Genomic DNA, 23,708 nt, shown 5'->3' on the forward strand with positions numbered 1-23,708 from the left:
GGGTTTGGGATTTCACGGAGATGGGATTGGGATGGGAGCGGCCCCTCGGGATGCTCCAAATCCCAAATCCCTTCCCGCTCCTGCCGCCCCCAGCAAGGATGGAACATCACCGTGGACCTGGTCATCGGCCCCAAGGGCATCCGCCAGGTGACCACCAAGGACGCCAAGGTGGGAATTCCGGGATGGGGATCCGGAGCGCTCCTGCTTCCCTTAAACTCAACGCCGACCAAATTCCCGGTGAATTCCCCCTTCCCAGCCCACCTGCCTGGCGGAATTCCGGGATATCAAATCCATCCGCTGCTCCGGAGCGGAGGACGGTCAGGCTCTGCTGCAGCTGGAGCTCAACGGGAACCCCCAGGTGAGGAGTTGGGAATTTCGAGAATTCCCGGGAATTCACCACAGCATCCCGGGAATGCCGAGTGGGATCCCTGCGGGTCGGGCAGGAAGCTCCATCCCAAAAAAATCCCTAAAAAATGGGGAACGTCCCTGTTGCCGCCTCTTCCCCGGAACGCTTCGGTGTTGTCCGGGTGTCTCGGAATTCTGGGAAGGGAGGTTGTGGAAAAGTGGGATCGCCAATCCCATCCCGCCATCCCGGCATTCCCAAGGCGTTGGCCATCAGGACGTCGTCGCTGGCCGAGGCGGAGAACATGGCCGACCTCATCGACGGCTACTGCCGCCTCCAGCGCGGCGCGGAGACATCGCTCCTCGTCCTCCCCAGGAAAGGTGGGAATTCCGTGGGATGGGAGGGGAGTGGGGGGTGGGATCCGTGGGATAATGGGATGGGATCCATGGGATGGGATAGGTTGGAATGGGATGGGATGGGATCAATGGGATGGGATCCATGGGATGGGATGGGATCCTTGGGATGGGATCATGGGATGGGATCCGTGGGATGGGATCCATGGCATGGGATCCATGGGATGGGATGGGATGGGATGGGATGGGATGGGATGGGATGGGATGGGATGGGATGGGATGGGATGGGATGGGATGGGATGGGATGGGATGGGATGGGATGGGAAGGGATCAGTGGGATGGGATGGGATCCATGGGATGGGATCAATGGGATGGGATCAATGGGATGGGATCAATGGGATGGGATCAATGGGATGGGATGGGGTGGGATGGGATGGGATGGGATGGGATGGGATGGGATGGGATCCATGGGATGGGATCAATGGGATGGGATAGGATGGGATCCATGGGATGGGATGAGATCCATGGGATGGGATCTAGGGGATGGGATGAGATGGGATCCTTGAGATGGGATCCATGAGATGGGATCAATGGGATGGGATCCTTGGGATGGGATCCATGGGATGGGATGGGATGGGATGGGATGGGATGGGATGGGATGGGATGGGATGGGATGGGATGGGATGGGATGGGATGGGATGGGATGGGATGGGATGGGATCCATGGGATGGGATGGGATGGGATTCATGGGATGGGATGGGATCCATGGGATGGGATCCATGGGATGGGATCAATGGGATGGGATCCGTGGGATGGGATCCGTGGGATGGGATTCATGGGATGGGATTCATGGGATGGGATGGGATCCATGGGATGGGATCAATGGGATGGGATCATGGGATGAGATCCATGGGATGGGATGGGATCCATGGGATGGGATCCATGGGATGGGATCAATGGGATGGGATTCATGGGATGGGATCCATGGGACAATGGGATGCGACAATGGGATGAGATCATGAGATGGGACTGGGACAAGATGGGATGAGATGTGATCAATGGGATGAGATGGGATCTATGGGATCAAAGGGATCCATGGGATGGGATCCATGGGATAATGGGATGGGGTGGAATCATGGGATGGGATTGATGGGATGGGAATGGGATTGGGATGGGATAAGGATAGGATGTAGATGGGATTGGGATTAGGATTGAGATTAGGATTATTATTAGGATTGTGATAAATATTATTATTGGGATTAGGATTAGAATTTGGATTAGTATTGGGATTGGGATTAGGATTAGGAGTAGAATTGGGATTGGGATTAGGATTAGGACAATGATTGGGATTAGAATTCCTATTAAAATTGGATTTGAGATTATAATTTGGATTAGAATTGGGATTATTATTGGGATTGGGATTGGGATTAGGATTAGGATTAGGATTAGGATTGGGATTAGAAATGCAATTGGGATTGGGATTTGGATTCAGATTGGATTAGGATTAGGATTATGGTTGAGATTGGGATTGTGATTTGCTTTAGAATTGGGATTGGGATTAGGATTAGGGTTTAGTTTGGGATTGGGATTAGGATTAGGATGGAGTTTAGGATTAGGATTGGGGTTGGATTTGTGATTGGGATTAGGATTAGGATTGGGATTATGATTGGGATTAGGATTAGGGTTTAGTTTGGGATTGGGATTATGATTGGGATTGGGATTCGGATTGGGATTGGGATTAGGATTGGGATTGGGATTAGGATTGGGATTAGGATTAGGATTAGGATTAGGATTAGGATTAGGATTAGGATTAGGATTAGGATTAGGATTAGGATTAGGAATGGAATAGGGTTTGGGATTCAGATTCGATTAGGATTAGGATTAGGATTAGGATTAGGATTAGGATTAGGATTAGGATTAGGATTAGGATTAGGATTAGGATTAGGATTAGGATTAGAAATGGAATACGATTGGGATTTGGATTCAGATTCGATTAGGATTGGGATTGGGATTGGTATTAGGATTAGGATTAGGATTAGGATTAGGATTAGGATTAGGATTAGGATTAGGATTAGGATTAGGATTGGGATTGGGATTAGGACTTGGATTAGGATTGGGATTAGGATTGGGATTAGGATTAGGATTAGGATGGGACCTCACCCCTTCCCTCCCCGCAGATCGCGAGAAGAGGCTCAGCCTCCCGCAGATCCCGGCCCTGTGAGTGATCCCGACCCTTTTCCCGGGATTCCCGATCCCACAGCCGGGCCGGGATCCCTGTCCTGACCCTCTTCCCACCCTCAGGAATCTCGGGGAGAGGCTCTCCACGCTGTCCCACAGCCTCAGCGGGGGTGAGATCCACCTTCTCCTTCTTCCCACCACCCCGGGGGCCCATTCCATCCGGGATTCGGGGCCCATTCCATGCGGGATTCGGGGCCCATTCCATGAGGGATTCGGGGCCCATTCCATGAGGGATTCGGGGCCCATTCCGTCCGGGATTTGGGGCCCATTCCATCCGGGATTCGGGGCCCATTCCATGCGGGATTTGGGCCCATTCCATCCGGGATTCGGGGCCCATTCCATGCGGGATTCGGGGCCCATTCCATGCGGGATTTGGGGCCCATTCCATGTGGGATTTGGGGCCCATTCCATCCGGGATTCGGGGCCCATTCCATGCGGGATTCGGGGCCCATTCCATGCGGGATTTGGGGCCCATTCCATGTGGGATTCGGGGCCCATTCCATGCGGGATTTGGGGCCCATTCCATGGGATTTGGGGCCCATTCCATGCGGGATTTGGGCCCCATTCCGTGCGGGATTTGGGGCCCATTCCATGCGGGATTTGGGGCCCATTCCATGTGGGATTCGGGGCCCATTCCATGCGGGATTCGGGGCCCATTCCATGCGGGATTCGGGGCCCATTCCATGAGGGATTCGGGGCCCATTCCATGCGGGATTCGGGGCCCATTCCATGTGGGATTCGGGGCCCATTCCATGCGGGATTCGGGAATTCTGGACACTCCCGGCTCCTTCCCAGAGGGTTGGGATCCATCCAAGGATCCTTGAGGAGCACCAGACCCTCTGGAGGTGCTGAAGACCTCCCACACCCCCGGAGATCCCTGACCCCATTCCCGCATCCCGTTTTTCCGCAGATTCGGACATTTACGCGGAAATCCTGGACGATTCCTCGAGGCCGAGATCCGGAGGTGGGTGCTGCCCTTGGGATTCTCCTGCCCATCCCAAATTCCCTCAGCAAACCTCCGGGAAGGTCCCAGGGGAGCTGGGATGGGGCATGGGGGGGATCCATGGAAACTTGGGATGATGGAGAGGGCAGGATCCATGGATCCATGGATGGAGAGCAGGATCCATGGATGGAGATGCAGAATCCATGGATGGAGATGCAGGATCCATGGATCCATGGATGGAGAGCAGGATCCTCATGGATCCATGGGTGGAGATCAGGATCCATGGATGGAGATGCAGGACCCATGGATGGAGAACAGGACCCATGGATGGAGAGCAGGATCCATGGACCTTTGGGATGATGGGGAGATCAGGATCCATGGATCCATGGATGGAGAGCAGGATCCATGGATGGAGAACAGGATCCGTGGATGGAGATGTAGGATCCATGGATCCTGATCTCCATCCATGAGGATCCATGGATCCATGGAGATCAGGATCCATGGATGGAGAATAGGATCCATGGAACTTTGGGATGATGGGGAGAACAGGATCCAGGGATCCATGGATGGAGATCAGGATCCATGGATGGAGATGCAGGATCCATGGATGGAGATCAGGATCCATGGATGGAGATGCAGGATCCATGGATGGAGAGATCAGGATCCATGGGTGGAGAACAGGATCCATGGGTGGAGAACAGGATCCATGGATGGAGATCAGGATCCATGGATCCGTGGATGGAGAACAGGATTCTCATGGATCCATGGATGGAGATCAGAATCCATGGATCTTTGAGATGATGGGGAGATCAGGACCTGTGGATCCATGGATGGAGAGCAGGATCATGGATCAAGATCAGGATCCATGGATCCATGGATGGAGAGCAGGATCCATGGATGGAGATCAGGATCCATGGGTGGAGATCAGGATCCATGGATGGCGATCAGGATCCATGGATGGAGAATAGGATCCGTGGATGGAGATGTAGGATCCATGGATCCTCATGGATGGAGATCAGGATCCATGGATGAAGATCAGGATCCATGGACCTTTGGGATGATGGGGAGATCAGGATCCATGGATCCATGGATGGAGAGCAGGATCCATGGATGGAGATCAGGATCCATGGCTGGATATCAGGATCCAGTGGAGATCAGGATCCAGTGGAGATCACAGATGGATCCTCACAGATCCTGGTGGGACGAGCGTGTCCTTAGCCATGGACCTCCCCCGCTGAATTCCGGGTGGATCTTCCCATGGAACCATCCGGAATCACGGCTTCTCCTCCCCGTTCCCACCTCCATCCAGCGCAGAACTTCGGGATCTGCCGCGACGCCGTGGCGCTGGGCCGGATCCTGGGGGAAGGATTCTTCGGAGAGGTCTACCAGGGGATCTACACCACGCCCGTGAGACCCTCCCCGTGTTCTCCTCACCCCAAATCCCGGCGTTCCCCGCGCCGGAATGTCCCATTCCCGCTTCTCCGTCTCGGAGCAGAGCGGGGAGCGGCTGGACGTGGCGGTGAAGACCTGCAAGGAGGACTGCAGCCCCGAGAACCGGGAGAAGTTCCTCAGCGAAGCCGGTAGACCAGAGCTCCTCCTGGGAGTTTTGGGATCCTGAGGGTCCTTCTGGGACTTTTTTGGGATTCTGAAGGTTCTTTTGGGGTTTTTTTGGCATCCTGAGGGTCATTCTGGGTTTTTTTGGGGATCCTGAGGGTCTTTTGGGGTTTTTTTGGGGATTCTGAAGGTCTTTTATGGGGTTTTTTTTGTCATTCTGAAGGTTCTTTCGGGTTTTTTTGGGACTCTGAAGGTCCTTTTGGGGATTTTTAGGATCTTGAAGGTCCCGCCATGGTTTTTTTGGCATCCTGAGGGTCATTCTGGGATTTTTTGGGATTCTGAAGGTTCTTCTGGTTTTTTTTGGGATTCTGAAGGTTCTTTTGGGGTTTTTTTGGGATCCTGAGGGTCCTTCTGGGGTTTTTTTGGGATTCTGAAGGTTCTTCTGGGGTTTTTTGGGATTCTGAAGGTTCTTCTGGGTTTTTTTGGGGATTCTGAAGGTTCTTTTGGGGTTTTTTGGGATCCTGAGGGTCCTTCTGGGGTTTTTTTGGGATCCTGAGGGTCTTTTGGGGTTTTTTTTAGGATTCTGAAGGTCCTTCTGGGTTTTTTTTTGGGATTCTGAAGGTTCTTTTGGGGTTTTTTTGGGATCCTGAGGGTCCTCCTGGGGGTTTTGGGGATTCTGAAGGTTCTTCTGGGTTTTTTTGGGATCTGAAAGGTCCTTCTTGGTTTTTTTGGGATCCTGAGGGTCCTTTTGGGTTTTTTTGGGATCCTGAGGGTCTTTTGGGGTTTTTTGGGATTCTGAGGGTCCTTCTGGGGTTTTTTGGGATCCTGAGGGTCTTTTATGGGGTTTTTTGGGATCCTGAGGGTCCTTCTGGGGTTTTTTGGCATCCTGAGGGTCCTTCTGGGGTTTTTTTGGGGATTCTGAAGGTCTTTTGGGGTTTCTTTTGGGATCCTGAGGGTCCTTCTGGGTTTTTTTTAGGATTCTGAGGGTCCTTCTGGGTTTTTTGGGGATTCTGAAGGTCATTTTGGGGTTTTTTTGGGATTCTGAAGGTCCTTCTGGGTTTTTTTGGGATTCTGAAGGTTCTTTGGGGGGTTTTTTGGGATCTGAAAGGACCTTCTGGGTTTTTTTGGGATTCTGAAGGTCTTTCACGGGGGTTTTTTGGGATTCTGAAGGTCTTTTACGGGGTTTTTTTGGCATTCAGAAGGTTCTTTTGGGGGTTTTTGGGATTCTGAAGGTCCTTTTGGGGTTTTTTTGGGATTCTGAGGGTCTTTTGGGTTTTTTTGGGGATCCTGAGGGTCCTTCTGGGTTTTTTTGGGATCTTGAAGGTCCTTCTGGGCTTTTTTTGGGATTCTGAGGGTCTTTTGGGGTTTTTTTGGGGATTCTGAAGGTTCTTTTGGGGTTTTTTGGGATCCTGAAGGTCCTTCTGGGGTTTTTGGGGATTCTGAAGGTTCTTTTGGGTTTTTTGGGATCCTGAAGGTCCTTCTGGGTTTTTTTGGGGGATTCTGAAGGTCATTCTGGGTGGTTTTTTTTGGGATCTGAAAGGTCCCTCTGGAGTTTTTTTGGGGATCCTGAGGGTCATTCTGGGTTTTTTGGGGATTCTGAGGGTCTTTTGGGGTTTTTTGGGATCCTGAGGGTCCTTTTGAGGTCTTTTTTTGGGACTCTGAAGGTCCTTTTGGGGATTTTTAGGATCTTGAAGGTCCCGCCATGTTTTTTTGGCATCCTGAGGGTCCTTCTAGGGTTCTTTGGGATCCTGAGGGTTCTTCTGGGTTTTTTTGGGATCTTGAGGGTCCTTCTGGAGTTTTTTGGGATCCTGAGGGTCCTTCTGGGGTTTTTTTGGGATTCTGAAGGTCTTTTACGGGTTTTTTTTTGGGATTCTGAAGGTTCTTTTGGGGTTTTTCAGGATCTTGAGGGTCTTTTGGGGTTTCTTTTGGGATCTTGAAGGTCCTTCTGGGGTTTTTTGGGGATCCTGAGGGTCTTTTGGGTTTTTTTGGGATCCTGAGGGTCCTTCTGGGGTTTTTTGGGATCCTGAGGGTCCTTCTGGAGTTTTTTCGGGATTCTGAAGGTCCTTCTGAAGTTTTTTGGGATTCTGAGGGTCTTTTGGGGTTTTTTTGGGATCCTGAGGGTCCTTCTGGGATTTTTTTTTTGGGATCCTGAGGGTCCTTCTGGGGTTTTTTTGGGATTCTGAGGGTCTTTTGGGGTTTTTTTTTTAGGATTCTGAAGGTTCTTTTGGGTTTTTTTAGGAATTCTGAAGGTCCTTATGGAGTTTTTTGGGATCTTGAAGGTCCTTTTGGGGTCTTTTTTATTTTTGGCATCCTGAGGGTCCTTCTGGGGGTTTTTTTGGGATTCTGAAGGTCATTTTGGGGTTTTTTTGGGATTCTGAGGGTCTTTTGGGGTTTTTTTTGGGATTCTGAGGGTCATTCTGGGTTTTTTTGGGATCCTGAGGGTCTTTTATGGGGGTTTTTTTGGGATCCTGAGGGTCCTTCTGGGGTTTTTTAGGATCCTGAGGGTCATTCTGGGGTTTTTTGGGATCTGAAAGGTCCTTCTGGAGTTTTTTGGGATTCTGAGGGTCTTTTGGGGTTTTTTTTTTGGGATTCTGAAGGTTCTTTTGGGTTTCTTTGGGATCCTGAGGGTCATTCTGGGGTTTTTTGGGATTCTGAAGGTTCTTTTGGGGGTTTTGGGGATCTTGAAGGTCCTTTTGGGGTTTTTTTTTTGGGATTCTGAAGGTCTTTTACGGGGTTTTTTTGGGATCCTGAGGGTCTTTTTGGGGTTTTTTGGGTATCCTGAGCTTCCTTCTGGGTTTTATTGGATCTTGAGGGTCCTGATGAGGTTTTTTTGGGATCTCGAGGGTCTTTTTGGGGTTTTTTTGGGATCTGAAAGGTACTTCTGGGATGTTTTTTTGGGATCCTGAAGGTTCTTTTGGGGGTTTTTTTGGGATCCTGAGGGTCATTCTGGGTTTTTTTGGGATTCTGAAGGTTTTTTTGGGGGTTTTTTTGGGATTCTGAAGGTTCTTTTGGGGTTTTTTTTTGGGATCCTGAGGGTCCTTCTGGGTTTTTTTTGGGATTCTGAGGGTCTTTTGGGGTTTTTTTTGGGATCCTGAAGGTCCTTCTGGGGTTTTTTGGGATTCTGAAGGTCTTTTACGGGGTTTTTTTTGGCATTCAGAAGGTTCTTTTGGGGGTTTTTGGGATTCTGAAGGCCCTTTTGGGGTTTTTTTTGGGATCCTGAGGGTCTTTTAGGGTTTTTTGGGATCCTGAGGGTCCTTCTGGGTTTTTTTTGGGATCCTGAGGGTCCTTCTGGGGTTCTTTGGGATCTTGAAGGTCCTTTTGAGGTCTTTTTTTGGGACTCTGAAGGTCCTTTTGGGGATTTTTAGGATCTTGAAGGTCCTGCCATGGTTTTTTTTGGCATCCTGAAGGTTCTTTTGGGTTTTTTTTGGGATCCTGAGGGTCCTTCTGGAGTTTTTTTGGGATCTTGAAGGTCCTTTTGGGGTCTTTTTTTTTTTTTTTTTGGCATCCTGAGGGTCCTTCTGGGGTTTTTTTTAGGGATTCTGAAGGTACTTTTGGGGTTTTTCAGGATCTTGAGGGTCTTTTGGGTTTTTTTTTTTTTTTGGGATCTGAAAGGTCCTTCTGGAGTTTTTTGTGATCCTGAGGGTCATTCTGGGGGTTTTTTTGGATCCTGAGGGTCCTTCTGGGTTTTTTTTTGGGATCTTGCAGGTCCTTTTGGGGTTTTTTTGGGATCCTGAGGGTCCTCCCGGGGGTTTTTTTTGATCCTGAGGGTCCTTCTGGGTTTTTGGGATCGTGAAGGTCCTGCCATGGGGGTTTTTTTGGGGATCTGAAAGGTCCTTCTGGGTTTTTTTGGGATCCTGAGGGTCCTTCTGGGGTTTTTTTGGGATTCTGAAGGTCCTTCTGGGTTTTTTTGGGATCCTGAAGGTCTTTTACGGGTTTTTTTTTGGCATTCTGAAGGTTCTTTTGGGTTTTTTTGGGATCTTGAAGGTCTTTTGGGGTTTCTTTTGGGATCCTGAGGGTCCTTCTGGGGGTTTTTTGGGATCCTGAGGGTCCTTCTGGGCTTTTTTTGGGATTCTGAGGGTCATTCTGGGGGTTTTTTGGGATCCTGAGGGTCCTTCTGGGCTTTTTTTGGGATTCTGAGGGTCTTTTGGGGGTTTTTTGGGATTCTGAAGGTTCTTTTGGGTTTTTTTGGGATCTTGAAGGTCCTTCTGGAGTTTTTGGGATCCTGAGGGTCCTGCCATGGTTTTTTTTGGCATCCTGAGGGTCCTTCTGGGGTTTTTTTGGGATCTTGAGGGTCCTTCTGGGGTTTTTTGGGGATCCTGAGGGTCCTTCTGGAGTTTTTTGGGATTCTGAAGGTTCTTTTGGGGTTTTTTGGGATTCTGAAGGTCCTTCTGGGTTTTTTTTTGGAATTCTGAAGGTCATTTTGGGGTTTTTTTAGGATCTGAAAGGTCCTTCTGGAGTTTTTTAGGATCCTGAGGGTCCTTCTGGGGTTTTTTTTTGATTCTGAAGGTCTTTTACGGGTTTTTTTTGGGATCCTGAAAGGTCCTTCTGGAGTTTTTGGGATCTTGAAGGTCCTGCCATGGTTTTTTTTGGCATCCTGAGTATCCTTCTGGGGTTTTTTTTGGGATCCTGAGGGTCTTTTGGGAGTTTTTCTGGATCCTGAAGGTTCTTTTGGGGTTTTTTTGGGGATCCTGAGGGTCCATCTGGTTTTTTTTGGGATTCTGAAGGTCATTTTGGGGTTTTTTGGGATCTGAAAGGTCCTTCTGGGTTTTTTTGGGAATCCTGAGGGTCTTTTGGGGTTTTTTTGGGATTCTGAGGGTCCTTCTGGGGTTTTTTTGGATTCTGAAGGTTTTTACGGGGTTTTTTTTGGCATTCTGAAGGTGCTTTTGGGGGTTTTGGGGATCTTGAAGGTCCTTTTGGGTTTTTTTGGGATCCTGAGGGTCCTTCTGGGTTTTTTTGGGATTCTGAAGGTTCTTTTGGGGTTTTTTTGGGATCTGAAAGGTCCTTCTGGAGTTTTTTGGGATTCTGAAGGTCTTTTATGGGGTTTTTTTTTTGCATTCTGAAGGTTCTTTTGGGGTTTTTTGGGATCCTGAGGGTCCTTCTGGGGTTTTTTTTGGGATCCTGAGGGTCATTCTGGAGTTTTTTTGGATCCTGAGGGTCTTTTGGGGTTTTTTTTGGGATTCTGAGGGTCCTTCTGGGGTTTTTTTTGGGATTCTGAAGGTCCTTCTGGGTTTTTTTTGGGATCCTGAGGGTCCTTCTGGAGTTTTTTGGGATCCTGAGGGTCCTCCTGGGGTTTTTTGGGATTCTGAAGGTTCTTTTGGGGTTTTTTTTGGGATTCTGAGAGTCTTTGGGGGTTTTTTAGGGATTCTGAAGGTCCTTCTGTTTTTTTTTTTGGGATTCTGAGGGTCATTCTGGAGTTTTTTGGGATCTTGAAGGTCCTTCTTGGGTTTTTTGGATCTTGAAGTTCCTGCCATGTTTTTTTTTGGGATTCTGAAGGTCATTTTGGAGTTTGTTGGGATCTTGATGGTCCTGATGGGGTTTTTTGAGATCCCAAAGATCCTGCTGAGGTTTTTTGGGATCCCAAAGGTCCTTTTGGGGGTTTTATTTGAGGATCTTGAAGGTCCTTTTGGGTTTTTTGGGATTCTGAGGGTCCTCATGAGGTTTTTTGGGATCTTGGAGGTCTTTTGGGGTTTTTTTGGGATCCTGAGCTTCCTTCTGGGTTTTATTGGATCTTGAGGGTCCTGCTTAGATTTTTTGGGATCTCTAGGGTCTTTTTGGGATTTTTTTGGGATCTTGAAGGTCCTGCCATGGGGTTTTTTGGCATCTTGAGGGTCCTTCTGGGGTTTTTTTGGGATTCTGAGGGTCCTTCTGGGGGTTTTTTTGGGATCCTGAGGGTTCTTTTGGGATTTTTTAGGGATTCTGAGGCTCCTTCTGGGTTTTTTTTTTTGGATCCTGAGGGTCTTTGGGGTTTTTTTTGGGATCCTGAGGGTCCTTCTGGGTTTTTTTGGGATTCTGAGCGTCTTTTGGGGTTTTTTTGGGGATTCTGAAGGTCTTTTACGGGTTTTTTTGGCATTCAGAAGGTTCTTTTGGGGGTTTTTGGGATTCTGAAGGTTCTTTTGGGGGTTTTTTGGATCCTGAGGGTCCTTCTGGGTTTTTTTTTGGGATTCTGAAGGTTCTTTTCGGGTCTTTTTTTTTGAGATTCTGAAGGTCTTTTGGGGGATTTTTAGGATCTTGAAGGTCCTGCCATGGTTTTTTTGGGCTCCTGAGGGTCCTTCTGGGGTTTTTTGGGATCCTGAGGGTCTTTTGGGGGTTTTTTGGGGATCCTGAGGGTCTTTCTGGGTTTTTTTGGGATCTTGAGGGTCCTGATGAGGTTTTTTGGGATCTCTAGGGTCTTTTTGGTTTTTTTTGGGATCTTGAAGGTCCTGCAATGGTTTTTTTGGGATCTTGAAGGTCCTGCTGGGGGGTTTTTTTTGGGATCCTGAGGGTTCTGATGTTTTTTGGGGATCTCTAGGGTCTTTTTGGGATTTTTTGGGATCTTGAAGGTCCTGCCATGGTTTTTTTGGATCCCAAAGGTCCTGCTGGGTTTTTTTTGAGGGATCCTGAGGGTTCTGATGGTTTTTTTGGGATCTCTAGGGTAATTTTGGGTTTTTTTGGGATCCTGAGGGTCCTTTTTGGGTTTTTTGGGATCTTGAAGGTCCTGCTGGGGTTTTTTTTGGGATCCTGAGGGTTCTGATGGTTTTTTTGGGGTCTCTAGGGTCTTTTTGGGGTTTTTTGGGATCTTGAAGGTCCTGCCATGGGTTTTTTTGGCTCCCAAAGGTCCTGCTGGGTTTTTTTTGGGATCCTGAGGGTTCTGATGTTTTTTTTTGGGATCTCCAGGGTCTTTTTGGGTTTTTGGGGGATCTTGAAGGTCCTGCAATGGTTTTTTTGGGATCTTGAAGGTCCTGCTGGGGTTGTTTTGGGATCCTGAGGGTTCTGATGGGTTTTTTGGGATCTCTAGGGTCTTTTTGGGTTTTTTTTTGGGATCTTGAAGGTCCTGCAATGGTTTTTTTGGGATCTTGAAGGTCCTGCCATGGGTTTTTTTGGCTCCCAAAGGTCCTGCTGGGTTTTTTTTGGGATCCTGAGGGTTCTGATGGTTTTTTTGGGATCTTGAGGGTCTTTTTGGGTTTTTTTGGGATCTTGAAGGTCCTGCAATGGTTTTTTGGGATCTTGAAGGTCCTGCAATGGTTTTTTGGGATCTTGAGGGTCCTGCAATGGTTTTTTTGGCTCCCAAAGGTCCTGCTGGGGTTTTTTTGGGATCCTGAGGGTTCTGATGGGTTTTTTTGGGATCTTGAGGATCTTTTGGTGGTTTTTTGGGATGAGACCCTGCTCAGAACTCCCACGGGGTTGGGAATGTCACAACCTTCTCCTGTCACCTCCCGGTGGCTTTTGGGAACGAGGCGCCTTTGGAATTCGGGATGGAGGACGAGGGACTCGATCCATGCCCAGAAACCTGGGACGGGATCCCAAAAACCCCTCGGATGGTGGGCAGGGATTCCTGGAGGAGGGTGGGGAACCCACTGGGATGGACCCAAACCCAACCAGGAGCTCCAACCCCTTGGGGAAATTCCGAGGCGGGGACGAGGATTCCCGGGAATTTGGTGGGAATTTGGTGGGAATTTGGTGGGAATTTGGTGGGAATTTGGTGGGAATTTGGGAATTCTGCCGTTCCCGCAGTGCTGATGAAGAAGTTGGACCACCCCCACATCGTCAAACTCATCGGCATCGCCGAGGACGAGCCCACCTGGATCGTCATGGAGCTCTATCCCTACGGAGAGGTGCGGCCGTCCCCGTCCCTGGCTCGTTCCCGGAATTCCCGGAATTCCCGGGATTCCCGGGCGCTGATCCGGCGGGAATTCGGGGTTGCAGCTGGGCCGGTACCTGGAGCAGAACCGGCGCGTCCTGGCCGTGCCCACGCTGGTGCTCTACGCGCTGCAGGTGGCCAAGGCCATGGCCTACCTGGAGGCCCTCAGCTGCGTCCACAGGTCGGGATTTGGGATTTGGGATTTGGGATTTGGGATTTGGGATTCGGGATTTGGGATTCGGGATTCGGGATTCGGGATTTGGGATTCGGGATTCGGGATTCGGGATGGGCCCGGAGCCCTGCGGCGTTCTGGGATGGGTGGGGGAAGGTGGGAGATGGGGGTGGGGTGAGGGGTGGGGTTTTGGGAAGTTGTGTTGGATGGGTGAGGGTTCTTCTTCTCCGGCCCACCCCATCCCGTTGTCCCATCCTGTCCCATTGTCCCATCCCATTATCCCATCCCATTATCCCATCCCATTATCACATCCCAAATCCCAAATCCCAAATCCTAAATCCCATATCCCAAATCCAAACCCATTGTCCCATCCTGTCCCATTATCCCATCCCATTATCCCAAATCCCATATCCCAAATCCCATCCCATTGTCCCATCCCAAATCCCATTATCCCATCCCATTATCACATTCCATTATCCCATATCCCATATCCCAAATCCCAAATTGCATATCCCAAATCCCATTATCCCATTATCCCATTATCCCATTATCCCATTATCCCATTATCCCATTATCCCATCCCATTATCCCATCCCATCCTATGCCCATATCCCGTCCCGTTTTCCCATCCCATTATCCCATTATCTCATTATCCCAACTCCCAACTCCCAACTCCCATATCCCACACCCCAAATCCCAACTCCCATTATCCCAAATCCCACACCCCAAATCCCAACTCCCATTATCCCAAATCCCATCTCCCAAATCCCATATCTCAAATTCCAACTCCCATTATCCCAACTCCCACACCCCAAATCCCAACTCCCATTGCCCCGTTATCCCAACTCCCAACTCCCAACTCCCATCACCCCAAATCCAAAATCCAATATCCCAACTCCCATTATCCCAAATCCCAACTCCCATTTCCCCGTTATCCGAACTCCCAGCTCCCAAATCCCAACTCCCATTACCCCAAATCCCATACCCCAAATCCCAGCTCCCATATCCCATATCCCACACCCCAACTCCCACCTCCCATCGCCCCGTTATCCCAACTCCCATTATCCCAAATCCCAACTCCCATCACCCTGTTATCCCAACTCCCATCGCCGTGTTATCCCAAATCCCGACTCCCATTGCCCCATTATCCCAAATCCCAACTCCCAACTCCCATCACCCCGTTACCCCAAATCCCAACTCCATTGTCCCGTTATCCCAAGTCCCAACTCCCATACCCCAAATCCCATACCCCAACTCCCATTATCCCATATCCCAAATCCCAACTCCCATTATCCCAACTCCCAAATCCCAACTCCCATTATCCCAACTCCCAAATCCCAACTCCCATTATCCCAACTCCCAAATCCCAACTCCCATTATCCCAACTCCCAAATCCCAACTCCCACCTCCCCTTGCCGCGTTATCCCAACCCGTTATCCCGACCCGGCTCCCGTCCCGCAGGGACATCGCGGCCCGGAACGTTCTGGTGGCGTCCCCAGAGTGCGTCAAACTGGGCGACTTCGGCCTCTCCCGCTACATCGAGGACGAGGAGTACTACAAAGGTGCGATCCCGCCGGGAGATCCGGGATCCATCCTGATCCCCATCCCCATCCCCATCCCCATCCCCATCCCCATCCCGATCCCCATCCCCATCCCGATCCCCATCCCCATCCCCATCCCCATCCCGATCCCCATCCCCATCCCCATCCCGATCCCCATCCCCATCCCCATCCCGATCCCCATCCCCATCCCCATCCCCATCCCCATCCCGATCCCAATCCCGATCCCCATCCCCATCTCCATCCCCATCCCGATCCCCATCCCCATCCCCATTCCCATCCCCATCCCCATCCCGATCCCCATCCCCATTCCCATCCCCATCCCCATCCCGATCCCCATCCCGATCCGCATCCCGATCCCCATCCCCATCCCCATCCCGATCCCGATCCCCATCCCCATCCCGATCCCTATCCCCATCCCCATCCCGATCCCCATCCCCATCCCAATCCCGATCCCCATCCCGATCCTGATCCCGATCCCCATCCCGATCCCCATCCCCATCCCCATCCCCATCCCTATCCCCATCCCCATCCCCATCCCCATCCCGATCCCCATCCTGATCCCCATCCCCATCCCGATCCCCATCCCCATCCCGATCCCCATCCCCATCCCCATCCCGATCCCCATCCCCATCCCCATCCCCATCCCGATCCCCATCCCCATCCCGATCCCCATCCCTATCCCCATCCCCATCCCGATCCCCATCCCCATCCCGATCCCCATCCCGATCCCGATCCCGATCCCGATCCCGATCCCCGATCCCGATCCCCATCCCGATCCCGATCCCGATCCCCATCCCGATCCCCATCCCCATCCCCATCCCCATCCCCATCCCGATCCCCATCCCCATCCCCCCCGATCCCGATCCCGATCCCGATCCCGATCCCCATCCCCATCCCCATCCCAATCCCGATCCCCATCCCCATCCCGATCCCCATCCCGATCCCGATCCCGATCCCGATCCCGATCCCCGATCCCGATCCCCATCCCGATCCCCATCCCCATCCCCATCCCGATCCCGATCCCGATCCCGATCCCGATCCCCATCCCCATCCCCATCCCAATCCCGATCCCCATCCCCATCCCCATCCCCATCCCGATCCCGATCCCGATCCCGATCCCGATCCCGATCCCGATCCCGATCCCGATCCCGAATCCCGGATCCCGATCCCGATCCCGATCCCGATCCCGATCCCGATCCCCCCCGGCTCGCTGCAGCCTCCATCAGCCGCCTCCCCATCAAGTGGATGTCACCGGAATCCATCAACTTCCGGCGCTTCACCGCCGCCAGCGACGTCTGGATGTTCGGTGCGTGCCAGGATCGGGATCGGGATCCGGGATTCGGGATTCGGGATCTGGGATTCGGGATTCGGGATGGGATCGGGGATTTGGGATGGGATCTGGGATTCGGGATCGGGATTCGGGATGGGATCTGGGATTTGGAATGGGATCTGGGATTTGGAATGGGATCCCGGGATTTGGAATGGGATCTGGGATTCGGGATGGGATCTGGGATTCGGGATGGGATCCTGGGATTCGGGATGGGATCTGGGATTCGGGAATGGGATCTGGGATCCGGGATTCGGGATGGGATCTGGGATTTGGAATGGGATCCGGAATTTGGGATGGGATCCGGGATTCGGGATGGGATCTGGGATTCGGGATGGGATCTGGGGTTCGGAATGGGATCTGGGGTTCGGAATGGGATCTGGGATTCGGGATGGGATCTGGGATTCGGGATGGGATCTGGGGTTCGGAATGGGATCTGGGGTTCGGAATGGGATCTGGGGTTCGGAATGGGATCTGGGATTCGGGATGGGATCTGGGATTCGGGATGGGATCTGGGATTCGGGATGGGATCTGGGATTCGGGATCAGGATTCGGGATGGGATCTGGGATTCGGAATGGGATCTGGGATTCGGGATTTGGGACGGAATCTGGGATTCGGAATGGGATCTGGGATTCGGGATGGGATCCTGAGATTCGGAATGGGATCTGGAATTCCTTGTCATGGGGTGGGATTCTGGGATTGATCCGTTGTGGGATGGGATTTGGGATGGGATCTGGGATTCGGGATGGGATCTGGGATTTGAAATGGCATCTGGGATTCGGGATTGGGATTCGGGATGGGATCCGGGATTCGGGATTGGGAATGGGATCTGGGATTCGGGATGGGATCTGGGATTCCTTGTCATGGGGTGGGATCCCGGGATTGATCCGCTTCCCATGATGTGGGATGGGATCCCGGGATTCGGAACGGGATCCTGGAATTCATCACCATGGGGTGGGATCCTGGGATTGATCCGGTGTGGGACAGGATCCCGGGAATTGGAATGGGATCCCGGGATTCGTCATCATGGGATTTGGGATCCTGGGATCGATCCGCTTCCCGTGGTGTGGGGTGGGATCCTGGGATTCGAAATGGGATCCTGGAATTCATCATTATGGAGTGGGATCCTGGGATTGATCCGGTGTGGGACTGGATCCCGGGATTCGGAATGGGATCTGGGATTTGTCATCATGGGGTGGGATCCTGGGATTGATAACGGGATCCTGGGATTTGTTGTCATGGGGTGGGATCCTGGGATTGATCCGCTTCCAGTGGTGTGGGACGGGATCCCGGGATTTGGAACGGGATCCTGGGATTTGTCATCATGGGATGGGATCCTGGGATCGATCCGCTTCCCGTGGTGTGGGACGGGATCCCGGGATCGATCCGCTTCCCGTGGGATGGAGCAGAATCCCGGACTGATCCTTTTCCCGTGGCCCAAAGGACAAATCCCGCTCTGCCACTTCCCAACTCCAGATTATCCCGATTTTTTTCCCCTGGGAGAAGCCATCCCACGGAAAGGATTCCATCCACCCACCGCCGCTTCCTCCTCCTCATCCAAGGATTTTAGGGAAATTTCGGGATGAGCTCAACTCTCCCCTCTCCAAAAAAAAAAACCCATCTCCAACCCCTCTGGAATTAGGAATTTTACGTGTCCCACCAAAAAAAAAACCCAAAAAAAACCCCAAAAACCAAAAAAAAACCATAAAAACCCAAAAAATTGTAAGAATTCCTTGGGAATTGTGGGATTCCCGGGAATTCCGGAGTTTTTCCGGGTTTCTCCCGCAGGTGTGTGTGTGTGGGAGATCCTGAGCTGCGGGAAGCAGCCGTTCTTCTGGCTGGAGAACCGGGACGTGATCGGGGTGCTGGAGAAGGGGGACCGGCTGCCCAAGCCGGAGCGCTGCCCGCCCGTCCTCTACGCGCTGCTGGCGCGCTGCTGGGACTACGACCCCGCCCAGAGACCCAAATTCCAGGAGCTGGTCTGCAGCCTCAGGTGGGACCGGAATTCCAGAGGGTCCATGGAGAGAGGGATTGGTGGGAATGGGGTGGAAAAATCTGGGAAAAGTTTGGGATCAGGAGCTTTTATGGAAAAGTTTGGGTTTAGAGATTTTCCTAAAGAGCAACACGCTCCAATTCCAAAGGGTCTCCAAGGCTTCTCCAAGCCCAAATTCCAAATTCTGCAGCCTCAGGTGGGACGGGAATTCCCGAGGGTCCCCGGAGCGATGGGGCAGTGGGAAAGTCTGGGAAAAGTCTGGGAAAAGTTTGGGATTGGGAATTCTTATGGAAAAGTTTGGGTTTAGAGGCTTTGCTGGAGAGCGAAATGTTCCAATTCCGAAGGGTCTCCAAGCCCAAATTCCAAATTCTGCAGCCTCAGGTGGGACGGGAATTCCGGAGGGTCCCCGGAGAGAGGGATTGGTGGGAATGTGGGGGAAAAATCTGGGAAAAGCTTGGGATTGGGAATTTTTATGGAAAACTTTGGGTTTAGAGGCTTTCCTGGGAAGTGAAACGCTCCAATTCCAAAGGGTCTCCAAGGCTGGGAATTCTGGAGTGGGATGGAGAGTTGGGAATGTGGTGGAAAAATCTGGGAAAAGTTTGGGATTGAGAGTTTTTATGGAAAAGTTTGGGATTGAGAGTTTTTATGGAAAAGTTTGGGTTTAGAGGCTTTGCTGGAGAGCGAAACGCTCCAATTCCAAAGGGTCTCCAAGCCCAAATTCCAAATTCTGCAGCCTCAGGTGGGCCGGGAATTCCGGAGGGTCCCCGGAGCGATGGGACGGTGGGGAGGTGGGGGGAAAGTCTGGGATTGGGAATTCTTATGGAAAAGTTTGGGATCGGGAGCTTTTATGGAAAAGTTTGGGTTTAGAGACTTTCCCAGGAAGCAAAATGCTCCAATTCCAAAGGGTCTCCAAGGCTGGGAATTCCGGAGTGGGATGGAGAGGTGGGAATGTGGTGGAAAAATCTGGGAAAAGTCTGGGATTGAGAGTTTTTATGGAAAATTTGGGATTGGGAATTTTTATGGAAAAGTTTGGGTTTAGAGACGTTGCTGGAGAGTGAAACGCTCCAATTCCAAAGGGTCTCCAAGGCTTCTCTAAGCCCAAATTCCAAATTCTGCAGCCTCAGGTGGGACGGGAATTCCGGAGAGTTCCTGGAGCGGTGGGACGGTGGGGAGGTGGGGGAAAAGTCTGGGATTGGGAATTTTTATGGAAAAGTTTGGGATCAGGAGTTTTTATGGAAAATTTGGGTTTAGGGATTTTCCTAAAGAGCGAAACGCTCCAATTCCAAAGGGTCTCCAAGCCCAAATTCCAAATTCTGCAGCCTCAGGTGGGCTGGGAATTCCAGAGGGTCCCCGGAGCGATGGGACAGTGGGAATGTGGGGGGAAAGTCTGGGATTGGGAATTCTTATGGAAAAGTTTGGGTTTAGAGGCTTTGCTGGAGAGCGAAATGTTCCAATTCTCTAAGCCCAAATTCCAAATTCTGCAGCCTCAGGTGGGACGGGAATTCCGGAGGGTCCCCGGAGCGATGGGATGGTGGGAATGTGGGGAAAAGTCTGGGAAAAGTTTGGGATCAGGAGTTTTTATGGAAAAGTCTGGGATCGGGAATTCTTATGGAAAAGTTTGGGTTTAGAGGCTTTGCTGGAGAGCGAAACGCTCCAATTCCAAAGGGTCTCCAAGCCCAAATTCCAAATTCTGCAGCCTCAGGTGGGATGGGAATTCCGGAGGGTCCCCGGAGGGATGGGACGGTGGGAATGTGGGGGAGAAGTCTGGGATTGGGAATTCTTATGGAAAATTTGGGTTTAGAGGTTTTGCTGGAGAGCGAAATGTTCCAATTCTATAAGCCCAAATTCCAAATTCTGCAGCCTCAGGTGGGACGGGAATTCCAGAGAGTTCCTGGAGCGGTGGGACGGTTGGAATGTGGGGGAGAAGTCTGGGATTGGGAATTCTTATGGAAAAGTTTGGGATCGGGAGTTTTTATGGAAAACTTTGGGTTTAGAGCATTTCCCAGGAAGCAAAACGCTCCAAATCCAAAGGGTCTCCAAGGCTGGAAATTCTGGAGTGGGATAGAGAGTTGGGAATGTGGTGGAAAAATCTGGGAAAAGTTTGGGATCGGGAGTTTTTATGGAAAAGTTTGGGTTTAGAGACTTTCCTGGGAAGAAAAACATTCCAATTCCAAAGGGTCTTCAAGCCCAAATTCCAAATTCTGCAGCCTCAGGTGGGACGGGAATTCCCGAGGATCCATGGAGGGATGGGACGGTGGGAATGTGGGGGAAGAAGGTGGGAAAAGTTTGGGATTAGGAGTTTTTATGGAAAATTTGGGTTTAGAGATTTTCCTAAAGAGCGACACACTCCAATTCCAAAGGGTCTCCAAGCCCAAATTCCAAATTCTGCAGCCTCAGGTGGGATGGGAATTCTGGAGATCTGTCGGGAGATGGGATTGGTGGGAATGTGGAGGAAGAAGGCAGGAAAAGTTTGGAAAAGGGGAGTTTTTATGGAACACTTTGGGTTTAGAGGCGTTGCTGGAGAGCGACACGCTCCAATTCCAAAGGGTCTCCAAGGCTGGGAATTCTGGAGTGGGATGGAGAGTTGGGAATGTGGGGGAAAATCTGGGAAAAGTTTGGGATTGAGAGTTTTTATGGAAAAGTTTGGGCTCTGAGCCTCTCCTGGGAAGCAAAATGCTCCAATTCCAAAGGGTCTCCAAGCCCAAATTCCAAATTGTGCAGCCTCAGGTGGGACGGGAATTCCAGAGGGTCCTCGGAGCGATGGGACACTGGGAATGTGGGGGAAAAGTCTGGGAAAAGTTTGGGATCGGGAGTTTTTATGGAAAAGTTTGGGTTTAGAGGCTTTGCTGGGAAGTGAAACGCTCCAATTCCAAAGGGTCTCCAAGCCCAAATTCCAAATTCTGCAGCCTCAGGTGGGACGGGAATTCTGGAGGATCCCCAGAGCGATGGGACGGTGGGAATGTGGGGGAAAAGTCTGGGATTGGGAATTTTTATGGAAAAGTTTGGGTTTAGAGCATTTCCCAGGAAGTAAAATGCTCCAATTCCAAAGGGTCTCCAAGGCTGGGAATTCTGGAGTGGGATGGAAAGTTTTTATGGAAAAGTTTGGGTTTAGAGATTTTCCTAAAGAGCGACAATTCCAAAGGGTCTCCAAGCCCAAATTCCAAATTCTGCAGCCTCAGGTGGGACGGGAATTCCAGAGGGTCCATGGAGAGAGGGATTGGTGGGAATGTGGGGAAAGAAGGCGGGAAAAGGTTGGAAAAGGGGAGTTTTTATGGAAAAGTTTGGGTTTAGAGACTTTCCCGGGAAGTGAAATGCTCCAATTCCAAAGGGTCTCCAAGGCTGGGAATTCTGGAGTGGGATGGAGCGGTGGGAATGTGGGGGAAAATCTGGGAAAAGTTTGGGATCAGGAGTTTTTATGGAAAAGTTTGGGTTTAGAGGCTTTGCTGGAGAGCGACACGCTCCAATTCCAAAGGGTCTCCAAGCCCAAATTCCCAATTCTGCAGCCTCAGGTGGGACGGGAATTCCGGAGGATCCCCGGAGCGATGGGACGGTGGAAATGTGGGGGAAAAGTCTGGGAAAGGTTTGGGATCGGGAGCTTTTATGGAAAAGTTTGGGTTTAGAGACGTTGCTGGGAAATGAAATGCTCCAATTCCAAAGGGTCTCCAAGCCCAAATTCCCAATTCTGCAGCCTCAGGTGGGACGGGAATTCCGGAGGGTCCCCAAAGCGATGGGACGGTGGGAATGTGAGGGAGAAGTCTGGGATTGGGAATTCTTATGGAAAAGTTTGGGTTTAGAGGCTTTGCTGGAGAGCGAAATGTTCCAATTCTCTAAGCCCAAATTCCAAATTCTGCAGCCTCAGGTGGGACGGGAATTCCCGAGGGTCCCCGGAGCGATGGGACGGTGGGAATGTGGGGGAAAAGTTTGGGATTGGGAGTTTTTATGGAAAATTTGGGTTTAGAGACTTTCCCAGGAAGCAAAATGCTCCAATTCCAAAGGGTCTCCAAGGCTGGGAATTCTGGAGTGCGATGGAAAGTTGGGAATGTGGTGGGAAAATCTGGGAAAAGTTTGGGATTAAGAGTTTTTATGGAAAAGTTTGGGATTGGGAATTTTTATGGAAAATTTTGGGCTTGGAGGAGCATCGGAGCCCCTTTGGAATGGGCTGGAAGGGAAAGGGAATTCCCGGGAATTCCGCTGGGAATTCCGCTCCGGTGCCACTCCCGTCCCTCCCTGCCCCGCCCGCTGGGAATTCCCGGGAATTCCGGGATCGTCACTCCGTGTCCCGTTTTTCCGCAGCGACATTTACCTGATGGAGAAGGAGGTGGCCGAGGAGCAGGAGCGGAGCGGCCGCCACCGCCCCCCCAAAATCCTGGAGCCGCCGGAATTCCAGGAGCCGCCGCCCAAGGTTGGGATGGGCGGGCGGGAGGCGGGTCCGGAATTCCCGAATTCCCGGATCCGGGGGAATTCCCGCTTTTCTCCCGTTGTCCCGCAGCCCAGCAGGCCCCAGTTCAAGGCGCCATCCCAGAATAACCTCCTGGCGCCCAAACTGCAATTCCAGGTGAGGCTGCGTGCCGGAATTGTTTGGGAATTTGGGAATTTGGGAATTTGGGAATTTGGGAATTTGGGAATTTGGGGGGGATCCCGGGAATCCGGCGGATTTTTGGGATCGGGGGCGATCCGCGCTCGCCGTCGCGGAATTCCGGAATCGTTGAGGTTGGAAAAACTCCGAAGTTCTTGGGAGGTCAGAATGTCCCAGAATATCCGGAAATATCCCAAAATATTCCAAAATATTCAAAATATCACGATGTATCCCCCCAAAAAATCCTAAAATATCCCAAAATATCTGAAAATATCCAAAAATATTCCAAAATATTCAAAATATCACAATATATCCGAAAATATCCCAAAATATTCCAAAATATTCAAAATATCCCAAAATATCCCCCAGACAATCCTAAAATATCCCAAAATATTCCAAAATATTCAAAATATCACAATGTATCCCCCCAAAAAAATCCTAAAATATCTGAAAATATCTGAAAATATCCCAAAATATTCCAAAATATTCCAAAATATCTGAAAATACCCCGAAATATTCCAAAATATTCCAAAATATCACAAAATATCCCAAAATATTCCAAAATATTCAAAATATCACAAAATATCCCCCCAAAAAATCCTAAAATATCTGAAAGTACCCCAAAATATTCCAAAATATCCCAAAATATCCCAAAATATTCCAAAATATCCCAAAATATCCCAAAATATTCAAAGTATCACAAAATATCCCCCAAAAAATCCTAAAATATCTGAAAATACCCCAAAATATTCCAAAATATCCCAAAATATCCCAAAATATTCCAAAATATCCCAAAATATTCCAAAATA

The 23,708-nt window shown here is 50.6% G+C and overlaps 1 protein-coding gene across 8 annotated transcripts in view; it reads left to right on the top strand.

Moving 5' to 3' along the window:
• PTK2B (protein tyrosine kinase 2 beta) overlaps positions 1-23,708 on the top strand; it is a 96,336-nt gene that overhangs the window by 45,001 nt on the left and 27,627 nt on the right. For all 8 annotated transcript variants that reach the window (XM_072926231.1, XM_072926228.1, XM_072926227.1 and 5 more), the window contains 15 exons: positions 94-168; positions 257-358; positions 606-723; positions 2,874-2,913; positions 2,998-3,044; positions 3,845-3,898; positions 5,187-5,284; positions 5,373-5,457; positions 13,142-13,242; positions 13,334-13,449; positions 14,902-15,002; positions 16,219-16,308; positions 18,119-18,323; positions 22,617-22,725; positions 22,813-22,878. In XM_072926231.1, coding sequence (XP_072782332.1) covers positions 94-168; positions 257-358; positions 606-723; positions 2,874-2,913; positions 2,998-3,044; positions 3,845-3,898; positions 5,187-5,284; positions 5,373-5,457; positions 13,142-13,242; positions 13,334-13,449; positions 14,902-15,002; positions 16,219-16,308; positions 18,119-18,323; positions 22,617-22,725; positions 22,813-22,878 — 1,407 coding nt within the window. The remainder of the gene's footprint in view (positions 1-93; positions 169-256; positions 359-605; positions 724-2,873; positions 2,914-2,997; positions 3,045-3,844; positions 3,899-5,186; positions 5,285-5,372; positions 5,458-13,141; positions 13,243-13,333; positions 13,450-14,901; positions 15,003-16,218; positions 16,309-18,118; positions 18,324-22,616; positions 22,726-22,812; positions 22,879-23,708) is intronic.

Source organism: Taeniopygia guttata, chromosome 3 (assembly GCF_048771995.1).
Source record: "Taeniopygia guttata chromosome 3, bTaeGut7.mat, whole genome shotgun sequence".
Classification (NCBI taxonomy): Eukaryota; Metazoa; Chordata; class Aves; order Passeriformes; family Estrildidae; genus Taeniopygia; species Taeniopygia guttata.